Raw genomic sequence first — 15,342 nt, 5'->3', positions numbered from 1 at the left:
CCTATTGAGGCACGAGGTCAGATCGTCCTTATTATAGAGCTGGGCAAAGCCCCTCCTCAAAGAAGGATTTTGGCAGATTCCGTGGTAGTCGATTTGCCATCAAACTACAACGCAATATTAGGACGACCTATGTTGCACGAGCTGAAAGCCACCACATCAATCTCTCATTACCGTATAAAGTTCCTTACCTCTCATAGGATCGGGATAGTCCGAGGAGACCAAGCTGGGGCAGAGCGTGCAATATCAACCTACCCAAACCTCAGGTTAACATGCTAAGAGGCAGGGAAATTACGTGACCCGGAGAAGCCAAACTGAAGAGACCAATCGTTGCGGATCTCTCTGAGACCGGCATAACTGAGAAATATTTCAAGCGAACTACGGATGACCAGTTATCCTTTGACGAAAAAGAGTTAGATCCACATCCCTACCCTGGAGTCCTAGTAATCTCATTACCTGTCACCGGAGCAACCATCCCAAAAGTCTTTGTGAATACAGGAAGTGCTCTCAACATCATCTTCAGCAACACCCTCAAGTGATAGGCATACCTGCCAACATCATACGACCGTACTCAAATATGATCCTTGGACTAAGCGGAGCTTTGACCTCAGCTAAAGGATCGATCAAACTCAAAGTTGAGTTCGGATCGACACCCCGTCAAGTAAAGACAAACTTCAAGTTTACCATTGATATTCAGTTTGAAAGCAGCTGTATCACTGTACCACTATTCAATTAAGTTTCCTACTCCCCATGGCATGGGAAAAGTCAAAGGAAACAGGGAGCTCGTTTATACATGTCAATTGAAAGCCGACGGCCACCGTCAACGCACACTCCTGAGAGTGCATATGGCTCATGTATGGGATTTCGAACTCAATTCACTAGACTCGTCGATCAAAATCTAAGGGAGAGAACCCGTTGAAGAGTTGTAAGGAGTCCAAGCCGACGACCCGTCAAAAGAATTGAAAGTCGAGTGCGTGCTATAACCCTCTACCCAAAGTGAAATTGTGGCTTTTCTCAGACAGAACCTTGATGTCTTTGCCTGAAATTACGGGGATATGAGAGGAATAGACCCCAAAATTGTCTGCCATAAATTACTGGCACACCCCTCAGTTCGACCGAAACAGCAAAAACGACGGCCCCTGAACTTCGAAAGATATAAAGTACTCAACAAGAAGGTGCAGAAACTGTTGCACAACGGTTTCCTTCGAGAAGCAAAATATACAAAGTGGGTCGTAAACCTAGTTCTTGTGAAAAAACACAATGGAGATTGGAGGTATGCATAGACTTCACTGACCTCAACAAAGCATGGTCCAAAGATAGTTTTTCCCTACTAAGAATAAATCAAATGGTGGACGCCACTACAGGACACGAACTACTTAGCTTCATGGATGCGTACTTCGACTACAATCAGATACCAATGTACGGCCCACATCAAGAACATATCTCGTTTGTGACTGACCGAGATCTTTACTACTACAAAGTAATGCCATTTTGGCTCAAAAATGCCAGGGCCACCTATCAACGACTTGTGTGAATTTCATGTTTTCCCAACAGATCGAAAAAACAATGGAAGTCTATGTTGACGACATGTTGGTCAAAAATGCCAAGGCCAAAGACCACTGTCGACACCTGACCAAGATGTTCGATATCCTGAGAACATATGGAATGAAGTTGAATCAGAGGAAATGTGCCTTTGGGGTCAGCTTGGAAAGTTCCTAGGTTACATTGTAAACAACCGAGGAATCGAGGCAAATCCCGAAAAAGTACAAGCTGTTATCCAAATGAAGCCTCCAACCAGACACAGAGAGGTGCAAAGTTTAACCGGGAGGATCGTCACCCTTAGCCGGCTCGTCTCTAAGTCTACAGACCGATACAAACCCTTCTTCAACACACTATGAGAAGGAAGCCTTTAACGAGTTAAAGAGACAACTAGCTCAGCCTCCACTGCTCTCAAAATCTAAAGCAGGCGAGGTCATGAAACTATATCTATCTGTTTCAGAACACGCCATTAGTATCGTACTAACTCGAGAGGAGGCTAACGTTCAGCACCCAATCTATTACGTAAGCAAGGCGCTTTACGAAGCCAAGCTCCAGTACTAGCCCGTGGAAAAATCGGCATTTGACCTGTTGATGGTAGCACAAAAACTGAGACCATATTTCTTGGAATACCCCATTAAAGTCCTCACTAACTCTCCATTGAGACAAACATTGCAAAAACCTGACACTTCAGGTCAGATGGTAAAATGGATGGTGGAGCTCGGACAATTCGACATAAAGTATACACCCCGTTTCTCCATCAAGGGCCAAGCACTCGTCAACTTTGTCTCTAAGTTCTGCAACGTGCCAATCGAGGAGCCGCCAAAAGAAACACCTTGGGAACTTTATGTTGACGGGTTATTTACCGGAGAATGATCTGTGGCTGGCGTTGTATTGATCAGCTTGGAGCAACGCATATTCTGTGAAGCTCTACCGTTTGACTTCAAGGCATCAAACAATGAGGCTGAATACAAAGCTCTCATTGCCTGAGTAAGGATGGCCTCAGGGTTGGGAATCCCCAGCCTAATCATACACAGCGACTCTCAGCTAGTCGTGAATCAGATCAACGACGTGTATCAGGCGAAAGAAGAAAGAATGGACAATTACCTACGGGTTGCAAGGAAAGAGCTCGAAAGCTTCAACACCATCCAAATCAAGCAGATCCCTTGATCTTAGAATGGCCACGTTGATGCCTTGGCTCGCCTAGCAACCAGTGAGATAATTGAAGAATTCGATAGCATCCTCGTGGGAAGAATATCGTTACCTGTCACCGAATTGGCCCTCATGATGATAGATCCTAAACCAACCTGGCAGGACGAGATCATCGCACACCTGAAGACTGGAAAATGCCCCGAAAACTAAAGCTCCGAATCAGGTCGGCCAAATATACACTTGTCGATGATGTCCTCTACAAGCAGGGATATTCTACACCCTTGCTTAGATGCTTGAATGAAGAAGAAGACCAACACGCCTTGTGCGACGTTCACGAGGGAATATGTGAAAATCATTCCGATGCGCAATCCCTGGCCCACAAGATCATACGTTAAGTGTACTTTTGGCCTGAAATAAGACGTGATGCCCTCGAATTTGTCAAAAGATGCGACAAGTGCAAGCATCTCGCCCCTATCATAAACACTCCACTGTGCAAACTGAACACGGTGGCCCTTGCGAAATAGGGGGTCGACCTGATCGGACCTATGCCGACTGAAAGGGGAGGTGTGAAATTCGCAATCATTGCTATGGATTACTTCACTAAATGGGCCGAGGCCGAGCCACTTGCCAAGATCATCGAACAAAAAATGACAGACTTTCTTTGGAAGCCCATCATTTATAGGTTCGGCATACCTCACTCCATTGTAACCGACAATGGAAAACAGTTCAACAACGCCCGCCTTTCAGACTTCTGCGAAAAGTTTGGCATCAAGAAACAATTCTCAACTCCGAACCATCCACAGGCAAACGGTCAAGTTAAGGCCATCAACAAAATCATTAAACACACATTGAAAGCAAAACTTGATGTGTTTAAAGTGGGATGGGCCGAAAAACTCCCTAGTGTGCTGTGGTCTTATCACACCACTGCAAGGACTAGTACGGGAGAAACCCCATTTTCACTGGCTTTCGGTGTGGAGGCTGTGATCCCACTGGAGGTTAGCTTTCCCTCACTTCGCATAACTATCTATGACGAAGAAAAGAACCATATGGCTCTTCGTACGGAACTCGACCTCGTCGAAGAAAAGATAAACAATGCTGAACTCAAAAATGCAGTTTACAAGCAACGAAACGCCACGTATTACAACTAAAAAGTACGAAGAAGAAAATTTGAAGTGGGATCCCTAGTCCTACTAAAGGTGTTCCTCGCCACAAAGGAGGCTGGCAGCGGATGCCTAGGACCCGACTGGGAGGGTTCCTATCTGGTAACAAAGATCCTGCCGAGAGGGGCGTATGAACTGAAAGACCTGGGGGGTAGACCTCTACCCCACCCTTGGAACGCCGAACACCTTAGGCAATATCACTAGTGAACGTGAAGAGTCCATGACATGTGAACCCGCACGTAATGTCTACCATATCAATAAAAAGGACTCCTTCTTTTGAGCATTCAATTCGGCATTTGGTCAGAATTTTACAAAGCCCTACTCCATGTGCAAGCCAAGCTAAGGTTGTATGTACTGCAACACTTAGACGAAATTTCTCCTAAGGAATTCGCCAAAAGCCTGCTCCATGCGCAGGCCGAGCTAATGTTGTATGTGTTACAACACTTAGATGAAATTCCTCCTAAGGAATTCACCAAAGCCCTGCCCCAATGCCGGTCGAGCTAAGGTTGTATGTGCTGCAACACTTAGACGAAATTTCTCCTAAGGAATTCGCCAAAGCCCTGCTCCATGCGCAGGCTAAGCTGAGGTTGTATGTACTACAACACTTAGACGAAATTCCTCCTAAGGAATTCGACAAAGCTCTGCTCCATGCACAGGCCTAGCTAAGGTTATATGTGCTGCAACACTTAGACGAATTTTCTCCTAAGGAATTCGCCAAAGCCCTACTCCATGCGTAAGTCAAGCTAAGGTTGTATGTGCTGCAACACTTTGACGAAATTCCTTGAAGGGCGAGCTAAGGTTGTATGTGGTACAAAATTTAGACGAAATTCCTCATAAGGAATTCTCCAAAGCCCTGCTCCATACGTAGGTTGAGCTAAGGTTGTAAGTGCTGCAACACTTAGACAAAATTCCTCCAAAGGAATCCTACAAATAACGTGCGCAGGCTGATCTAAGATCGTAAGTAATACGGTACTTATGTATATTAAACTAAGTTCATGAAGTATTGCCATACTTAAAACGAGATCCTTGCTAAAGAAACCATGCAAAACAGGAAAATCCATCCATTCTAGACAAAACATCATGAAATATCAAATGAAAATCATAGTGTACTACAAGTAGTCAAAAAAGGTCTCAAAATGGCAAACAAAGTTTCCAAAATATTAAAAAGTAATCATCCTAAGAGGGACCAAGAGAAAGAGGATCTTAGGGGACTGGGGAAGTTCGGCCTCTCCCCCCAAATATGTTTTGTTAGCTCCTCTAAGGCCACTACGTAGGCATCCTGGGCTAAAGCATCAAACTCTGGAGATTCTCTCCAAATCTCCACAATTTTGATGGCCTTAGCCTCTGCCTCTTCCACCATCTTCATTGCCTCCCTCGTCCTAATATTGGCCTCTTCTACTTTCTCCATAGCCTCCCTTGTATGAGAACACTCCTCGGCCACCACAACCCGCAACTCCTCTGCCTGAGCTTTCTCCTCCTCCGCCTTTTTCCTTTCCACCTCAGTCCGCTGGCTGGCCTTTTCTCTCTAAGTCTTCAGAACCTTGATATCTGCCTGCAGCTTCTCCTCCACGTCCAGTGTGGAGTTAAGCTCTTCCACTAGCCCGTTCAATTTATCCTCATGCTCCTTCTCCCCAGCAGCAAACTGAGCTCTCTCCCTTTCCATGCCTTGGTAGAGGACGCTTGTTTCTTGGCTTCCATCATTTTTTCAAGCTCGGCTTTTAGCTAACCAAAAATCAAAGAAGTCAGTAAGACACGAGACATTACATAAATCGGTAAAATTCAAAGTATGAGAGCCCGGATCGAGGTACCTTGTCAGCCACAGCCATCATATACAAATGGACTGGTGACTATGGAGTTAAGCAGTGACAATCGCCTTCCCAAGCGGCATCTCAACCAAAAAATTCTGCTCCCTCTCATTCCAACTCCTAGCCAGGAGATTGGCAGAGTTGCGTAATGGAGGAGCCAGGGTAGCCGTTGTCTCCATGGAAGGGGAGGGAGCCCGCAAGAAATCCAACAGTATCTCAGGCCAGTGACCCAGTAACCCATCCAAACTCGGCCTCTGCAGGTTGAGGTATCTCTCCTGAGATTGAAAAGAGCTGTCAACGGTAATGGAAGAAGCAACAGAGACCGGCACCTCTGGGTTCGGCGATGGTAGAGTTGGGATAGCCTCCGGAATGGGAGATGGTAGAGAAGGAGGGGCTTCCTGGGCAAGACTCGACGAGGCAGGGGGAGGGTACTTCGGGATGGGAGGTATAGCCGAAGTACCAGATCAAGTCCTCTTCAAAGGTGGGACCTCTTCCTCAATTTCTTCAGATCGGCTCTCTATCCGAACTGAGGCCTCAGACCTTTTCCCTTCGCTGCTGCTGCCGCTACCTCCTTGGCTGCCTTATATCCCAACATTTTTGTACCGTAGACTAATAAAAAAATAGACATATAAGTTTATGGTAGTGTTAAAAATCACGGGAGCTTAGGAAAGCAGTGCGATACTTTTACCTGGGCTAGCTGGAGCTGATACTGATAGGCGCGCTGAGGTTTAGCTTGAAGCAATTGTTTGGATCAAGCCCGCCTTGAATAAGTTCGAGTCGAAAATCACGTATTTGCACGACCTTTGCCTTTTGGGAAGAGCTCTTATGGCCTCAGCACGTCTCTGTGTATCCTTGGTCAAGGTGGCCTTCTTGTAATCTGCAAAGCAAGAGCACAGGTAGTTAGCATCACTTCAATATCAGCTCGGACTTAAGTATCAGAGTAAATGTTGCTTACATAAGGTATGGAAGAATTTGGGGACAACATCCTCCCTATCCACCTCGGTAGGGTGGAACTCCCAATCCCCCGACACGTAGAAGAATTCCTCTTTCCACTTCTTAATTGAGGAATGAGTCTCCAGCACTAGGGAACCATCGGTCCTCGGCCTACACTAGTATACCACCAGCCAGAGCTCCTCTCATCCTCTTTGAAAGTAAATAAGGAGTTGAACTGCTCGACACTGAGCTCAAGATTTCCTAACTGGTTCCATAAAATCAAGGTGGCAATCGAAGTTCGCCACCCATTGGGGCATAGCTGGGTTAGAGCTATACCCCAAAAGGAAAGGAATTTGCAGATAACCCTTGGGATGGGGAGTCTAAGGCCGGCTTGTAAAATGGCCGAATTCAAAGCTACACATCCTAAGGGCGGCCTGTCAGCTCGGTCGAAAGGTTCAGGAATAATCATTATCACCAGCATATCCCCCGTTACAACCGACCTGTAAGAACTGGCTCCCCACTCTTCTAAGTCATTTCCCTCACTACCTCGCAAGACCCTACCTCTTCAACCCCAAGCTTTCCCTTTCCCGCTCCATTTTCCTAGGACGAGCTATGGTGACTAGGTTAGCAATTGAGATAGGAATAGGATTAAAAATTTTCCTACAAGCAGACGTCGAACTAGAGGATGGAGGGTCGGACTCTTCCTGTTGGTTCCCCCAGGAACGTACCCTAGACTCGTCCGAACTCATAAGAAAATGTAAACAGGAACAATGAAGAGAGGAAAGTGAAAGAATACCTAGGAACTCGAAAGGCGACCTCATTAAGCGAAGGTGGAAAAACGTATCCAGAAATTCGCCCACTGCCCTAGAGAGAAAATTCACAGCATGAAATGGTTAAATGAAAAGGCAAATGGGAATTTAAAAAGGGGGAAGAAGGCCAAAGGTTTTAGATTTGGGCCGCTTATTGAAAAAGAGTGGGATAAGATCAATGCCCCAAAAGCCCTGTAGCCGAAAAGCTTTCCAAGGAAGCAACCATAAGTACTGTACAACTCATCCTTGCTGAAACAGTGACACTTGGAACTGCTATAATTGCACTCCTTGGAAAAAGAACCAGCTGAGGAGGTTAGCCTCCTTACGGCAGAATTGACCTGGGGGTAACTGTTGATCACCAAACTCCGATCTCATGAGATTTGTCTGGGGGCCCATTTCAATCAAATGTGAGTTCGAATTTTTCGCAGCTCGGATTAGACCCGTCGTAACCTCTGAAAATATCATGATTACCCCTTATCACATCAACTTCTCAAATCAATACACTTGTCAGGAGCGACATCACCACTGCCCAAAACCACCAATCCAAAGCCCAGAATCTCAAGCTCCTTGTAGGTCATCATTACCTGGAGAAAATATTGACACATGGCCACCAGATTCGTCGACCAATCACAGGAGAATTCGACGACCCGAGTTTCGATCTCAGTACTGTGGCGATTTGATATAATTTCGGCTAAAGCCATGTATAAATAATAGAGTAGAAGTCTTGTAAACAAAAAAAAAGGACACACACAAAATCATAATCCGATTACATCTTCTCTATATATTTTGTGATCCGATTTAGCAATAAATCACCATTTTTCTTAAAGTTGGCTCAAAATTAGCTTTGCAAATTTTGACGTCAACACATATAATAAATGTGATTATAGTTAACTTATCTTATGTATGAATTTAATATTATTCTAGGAGGATTTAATGTGTTTGAAGCATATTTGAAGTGATATTATTATGAGAGGAAGTAAATATGCATTGTACTATTTCTTTCTTGATCAAGGTTTTGTCCCATTGAATTTTCATGGCAAGATTTTTAATAAGACAACTTTTGTAGAATAATGTACTATTTTCCCTTTATTAGAATTTTTCCCACAGGATTTTTTCTAATAGAATTTTAATAAGGCATTCTTTGTATAATGAATGTCCATAGCATACAAGACATTTGCCCTCAAAATAATATCTTATATAATGAGACTCTCAAAGAGATCGACAAGAACTATTTTTGGGATCATCATGTTATTGTAGTTATTAAAGGATGATAAATAACTTGTATGAAGACGGTGTTATTTGAAGATATATAAGACAACATGAGACATATTTCATCGGAAATTGTAATATTGAAGACATTGATATACGAGACACGAATAGCTTGATACAAGAATTAAAAAGAGGGGAGTGGTTGTACTCTTTTTTCTTTGATCAAGTTGTCCCGCTGAATTTTCTTGACAATGTTTTAACGAAATAGCATTTTATTACTCTAAATCATTTATACTCTTTTTTCATTTATAGGCATTTTTGTCCCATTGAATTTTTTTTGCCAAATAAGGTATCAATGAAATAGTTATTGTACAAATAATCATCAAAGGGGAGTGTTGTAAAATAATGAGATAATTATTGATAATTATTTAGTATTATCATGATATATGGATAAATCTAATCCAATTTAGAAGATCTATTTCATTTAAATTGTAACTCTTATTTTGCACCCTATAAATATGGGTTTTGATTCTCAATAAAAGTCACTTGAGTTCAGATTCTTATATTCTCCTCTTTTTTGCTCTATTTGTAACAAAATTTTATTTATGAAATGATTGATTAAAAACATATTTCATTAATTAAAGATAAATCATTCTCATAATTCGGACCTCCAAATTTTATTTACTTGGTTTTCAAAATTGATTACTTGAGAAATAATTCAGAACTTTGAAACTGCATATCATTCCATGCATCGATAAGATGCCACAGGCCCTTTAAATAGTACTTAGTACATATTAATTATTGGTTTCATATACAGACAGCCATTCACTATTCAATTATATATATAAAGTATAGTATTTACCAAATTGGATTTTCAGTACTATCATCCAATATCCATATTTCTTTAAATAGAAATCCAATACAAAAAGAAAATATTTATGGGGATGTATTCAATTGAGAGTTTTAGAGATTTTGATAAACCTTTTTAAGTGGATAACTTTTGTGGATTTTATGAAATTTTAAGTGACTTCTATGAATTTGTTAAGAATTAATAAAAGCCTTCCATGGATTTCTATAGATTTTGATTAAAGATTTTTAAGGACTTTTAAAGATTTTCATCTTACAAATTCATTATATACATGAAAAATTACAATATTTCTTACCACCTAATTAACATTTTCGACATACATAATGCCCACAAAATTTTCTTGAGTAAAGTCACTAGTCACGGACCAGTTATTTACTTTTGGCACAAATAAAATAAAAAATAAACATTATGACTGCGGTAAATGAATTCAAGAAATATGAGAAAATCCTATAATTGAAAGAAAAAAGACGCTATTTTTTATTTTTATTTTGCTCTAAATCTTCATAAATCTCAGAGCGTATGAGAAATCTTCTTTGAGATTTGCTATTTATATTTTTCACCAAAACGTGTCCAGAAGTCCTATATGTAAAGAATTCTCCAAAAGTCATTGTATATTAGAATACTTCATGGCTTATATAGATTTATAAAATGTTTCAATTAGATATCTTGCAACTTTTTAAAAAATCTATAGAAGTCTAAATTGAATACACCTAAACTTTTAACAAGTTTTTAAAAGTCTCAATTGAATATATTTAAAAATTTTAAATCCTTAAAAGTTTTTAAAAGTTCCAAATGAATACACCCACTTTATATTTTACCATATTATGCAATAAACTCTCAAATTGTTGACTACACAAATCCAGTTGAATTATGGAATGTTCTCTTCTCATTGACTAATATTCTCGTAGACATGTAAATTAGAACTTGAATTCTTGAAAGCAAAACTTGAATAAAATAATCGAATCTTTAAAAGAAAAAACATGAATCGAGCTTGAGCATAATTGGAGTTACTAATTCCATTATCAAAACTCATTCTTTATAATAACTTAATCAGATTGGGTCAAATCCTTTCAAAAATGATGTTATGTGTGCATATTTCTTTCGTATAATGTAATACAATTCCAGGGGCATTGTTGCATTAAGAATTGAGTTGCAGAAACGTATTAAACAATATAGAGAAAGGCAGAATTCCAATATACTTACTTTGAAATGAGTTGACATTTGCTATCCAATTTGTCGTCCACTAATCACAAATTTACACATTATTGAACACCTATTTTTTAGCACAAGTTGCAGTGTGAGTAAAGTTGAACATGTTAATTTAAAGTAATGTATCAATTAATTATTGGGTGGATAACAGATCTCAACTCTTTTGAAATATGTAAAAATAATTACTAAATAAAACATTGTTTATGTTTTTATTCGATAAACCAAAAAGTAATTAATGAATACAATGGACTGACTCAAAAAACAAAAAACAAAAAACAAAAAATAATAATAATAAAATGATCGTGAAACAACCGTAATTTATCTTCTCTCTTTAGTCGTTTCTTCGTCGACAAAAAATAATAATAAAATGATCGCGGAAGAACCGTCATTTTGGTAAAATGTTGTGTTATATCTCAAGACATCTTGTTCATGACTATATTATGAGTGCACGCTTGTATGATTATGATGGGAAGTAACAAATGAATTACATACACTATCAAAATGGTGGAGAGTTGACTTTAAGTGCGTGCATATGTCAATTATAAATGACCAATTACATAAGCAACTAAAAATAATCAAATACATCCCCTCTTTCCCCTTAAGCAATTGACAACCACATGCATCCACTCTAATTTGGCTAAGTTCATTGTTATTAGAATAATATTCTTATGCCATCACATTCACATGCACCAATTGCTTGATTTGCACTATAATGGCTTTAAAAAACACATCAAGGCTCTAGCAAAATAAATTAATATTAATTTGATAATTCCCATTTTGATACATCTAAATTTTCGCTACACATATACAACTGTACGTGTTATCGTTGATTGCATATGGTGACACATATAATTGAAACTGGATAGTGAACATCACTCCATTTGGAGCTCGCTATTGAAATCTACCATAAGCTTGCTCAGTTTCTGGCTGCTTATTTTCTGCTCGTGGACCCCCTCATCCTCCAACCTGCGCTTAAACAAAGACGTCAAATTTTGTTCAATACAATATATCATATAGAGTAATGTCATTTGCAATCGCTCATTACCGCAATCGCCCTATTTGACATACATGTGGCGATAAGTGATTTGATATATTCACGTGGTGGTTTTTTATTACTTTATGTGACGTATCACTAACCGTCATATATATGTCACGTAAGGAGGCTGCGGTAACGAGCAACTACAAATAGTATTATTCTATCAAATATGTCACTGAGGCCCATAAAAATGAAAAGTAAAAAAAAATTGTACCCTAGTGGAGATGAAGATGGTAAAAGCATAGATGAGAGCTTGACAACATCTTTGCTGCAATTTAGTACACGGTTGAAACATAGGTATCGTCCATAAGAAGAAGAGTCCTCAAACACGCAAATGTGAGCGTCGACTAAGAATCCAAGGTCCACCGCAACAAAGACACCATCTTTAAACATCTCAGCGGCCCCCAACAGATAGGGATCTTTGATACTAAGATTGGGATGCATTAACAACCCTGCATTAATAGAAACCATGTTCACCCCTCTGTCCATTGCCAATGCCCAAGCTGTCTTCTCTGCCACCGTTTTTGACAGTCCATGCCATAGCTGTACAGATTCAATTACATCAAAATCCAAACTCCTTACTTTGATTAAGAAAATTCGTTTAATGGGATTTCCAATTCCAACCTTAAATTTTTTACAGAAGTTAATATCACTCCAGTTTCTTTCATTGACATCCGAACGGACGCTATTGTGCTGGTCTCTCCAGATAACCGCCGTGGCAGACGAAGTAAAAACTACCTTATCTATGGTGTCTGTCTGTGCACAAGCTTCCAGCACATTGTGTGCTGCCCTTACTTCTAATTCACCCACAAATTCCTGTATCAGAAAAGAAACACCACTTCAAAACAAGACTCAAACCACCATTGAATTTCCTAACTATTTTTTGAAGTTCACATAAAACCTTTTTAATCTCATATCAGTCACATGCTTTAAAACAAATTATACACGTCACAGCTCCAATTATATAAACTTAGGGCTCGTTTGGAAAGTCTTATGCTCCCGAGAAAGCTACAGGATTAAAAGCACTTCTTGATCACCGTGAAGGCCATGATGATATTTGAATCATTCAGCATAATCTTGAAAAACATATGCCGCCTTTCACGATTCCAACATAATTAATGTCTTCTAAAAAGAAAATTGAGATTTAGGCTTATTAGTACTAGGGAAAGGAAACTTACATCATATGTGGGGTTGTCTGAAGGAAGCTCGAAGGAGTAAAATAAGCCACAACAGCCCTTCAATGCCTCCATTAAGCTGTGATAATCCAAAGGGTCTGAACCAAATACTCTCAATTTCTTGTTATCACTCGATAATCTCTTAAAAGACTGCAACTCATCTGCAATATTCCATTAATAATTTTTATTAATTACTAAAAATATTGTACAGAATTCGCTCAACTTTTAAGCAAAAGGATCTCTGAAAGTTGAATGATTCAAAAAAATAAAAAAAATAAAAAAATTGATAAAGAAAACCCATAAAGAAAACAGCTGTATGGTACTTCAATTCTTTAAATACAAGAAGAAAACAGCTGTATGTGAGCAAGAAAATGATATGCAAAAATTAACAAACCATGGTTGTGCACGGCGGCGTGAACTGCGTAGCCTCTTTGAAGGAGGCGGTGGACGAGGGCGGAGCCCAAACGGCCTGATGCATCCATTACACAGACGGTTTGATTCAACAGTGCTGGTGCCATTTCACCACACACACGGTGTACACGCAGTGTGTGTGAGAGAGAGAGAGGAAGAGGAAAGAGGAGAGAGGAGATTTGGTAGCTGGGTATGTGGGTGTATATTTTGTGCTATTTAAAGAGGGAGAAAGAAAAGGGGCATTGAAAGAGCGTGTGGTTAGTAGATGGTTGGGAAGGTGGTAGTTAGCCAGAGGAAAGAAAATTAAGAAAAGAGTTTATGTTAGAATTGGGAAGTTCACACAAGTATAATAATAATAATAATAATAACAATAACTTTAGTCAAATTCATACAATATCTTGAGGTCCATTACTATTCTATTTATAAATCATTTTGTAAATTTTTAAATGAAAATTAATAGCCTATTCGATTTGTGTTTTAGTTTTGAATTTTGTCATCATTTTTAATGTTTTGTTTTTCGAGGGCCGATTTTAGAGTTTTTAAAAAATGCGTTTGGATTATTATTTTGAAAAATTATTTCTCAAAAGCAAAAAATTAAAGAACACGTTTAGATTGAAATTTTGAAAATTTGTTTAATGACGTTTTATACCATTAAATTTGATTATCAATGAAAATAGAATAGTTTTATGATAATATATTATCAAATAATATATATACATTTTAAAGTTAGTGAATCTTACATTTTTTTTTTCTCACAACAAAATAAATAATAAAATTAAGTTCAAAATATAAGAAAAAAATAAAAATCAATGATGTTAACTGGAAATATTTTTACATGTGCTCAAATAAATGTTTGTCTAGAATCTTCATGTAAATAATTGCTATGAGCTTGATTTTTTTTTTCGAGAATTTAAAATTTTATTTATTCAGATTTTTATTTTATTTTTTTTGGATTTAATTTTTTGAAATTTTTATTTTTTTAAAATTTAAAATTTTATTTGTTAGAATATTATATTTTTAAATTTTAATTTAAATACTTGTTTTTCATATTTTGAATGTTTTCAGAATTTTTATTGAAAATTAATGTTTTAAAAATCGAATCGGATTGATCAGAAAAACGAGGAACCGAGCCCCAAAACTAGTCCGATTTGACTTATAAAATTTCTAATTAAAAATCCTCCCGAAAACCCGTTGAACTGGACAATTTATAGAAAACTCGTGATCATTTCTGGTTCAAATGAGTTAAAATTGAAAAGTTAAAACCTTTGAAACCCTTATTTTCACCACAATTGCTTTGTTTTTCCTTCAAATTCTCTGTGTCATATTCAAAACATAGATTATTTCTTTTAAATTTCTCTACTTGATTCTTGATTCCACACTCTAATTCTTGGGCTTATTGTATTCTTCAAGCTTTGGGTTGCAAATGTTTATTGTTCTTAACTTCTAATTATGTATCTCCATGTTTATTTGTGCATTGCACAAATTTGTCTACCCAATTGCAGCAATTCCATTCGTACAGAAAAAACTGTTTCACAAAAATGCATCAAAAATCTCATATTGTGCGAGTCCCATGTTGTGATAAAAAATCCGAAAAAAAACCACTCACTCCCAATGCTTTGTCTGTTCTGTAATATTTGTATGTGTACAATTTCTATACACACATCACTGCTGACCCAATTAATACCAGAAAGCACATCATCCATAATGAAAAAAATAAAATAAAATACAAACATGAGGTTAGGAGTATTGATCTTGAATGCACAAAAGGTAAGCTGTGATATTCAATGCTTTTGGGACCATGCACTGTAAAAATGGACCACCGTTATATATATATATATAATTTCAAATTATCTTGTATTGACACTATATCTAATCTATATAGATACAAAAAAGTGTAGAGAGGAGAATAAGAATTGTAATAAAAAAATATCGGATTTTTAATGTATTTCATCAATCTAAGTGTGTGTATGTATTTTTTTATTTTTTTTTCAACTATATATTCTCTCATAAAATAATGTTACACGTAAATCCAATTTTTTTTC

At 38.3% G+C, this 15,342-nt stretch overlaps 1 protein-coding gene across 1 annotated transcript; it reads right to left on the bottom strand.

Moving 5' to 3' along the window:
- Positions 1 to 11,415: 11,415 nt before the first annotated feature.
- Positions 11,416 to 13,510, bottom strand: LOC111410576 (cinnamoyl-CoA reductase-like SNL6). Its single transcript, XM_023040989.1, has 5 exons — positions 13,284 to 13,510; positions 12,893 to 13,050; positions 12,339 to 12,530; positions 11,929 to 12,257; positions 11,416 to 11,644 (listed from the first exon to the last, which is right to left on the bottom strand). Exons 1-5 carry the CDS (start codon positions 13,405 to 13,407, stop codon positions 11,551 to 11,553), a joined length of 897 nt encoding a protein of 298 aa, XP_022896757.1. The 5' UTR covers positions 13,408 to 13,510; the 3' UTR covers positions 11,416 to 11,550.
- Between the last annotated feature and the right edge of the window lie 1,832 nt (positions 13,511 to 15,342).

This window comes from Olea europaea, chromosome 15 (assembly GCF_002742605.1).
Source record: "Olea europaea var. sylvestris chromosome 15, O_europaea_v1, whole genome shotgun sequence".
Taxonomy (NCBI): domain Eukaryota; kingdom Viridiplantae; phylum Streptophyta; class Magnoliopsida; order Lamiales; family Oleaceae; genus Olea; species Olea europaea.
This window is presented reverse-complemented; position numbering and strand designations above follow the sequence as displayed.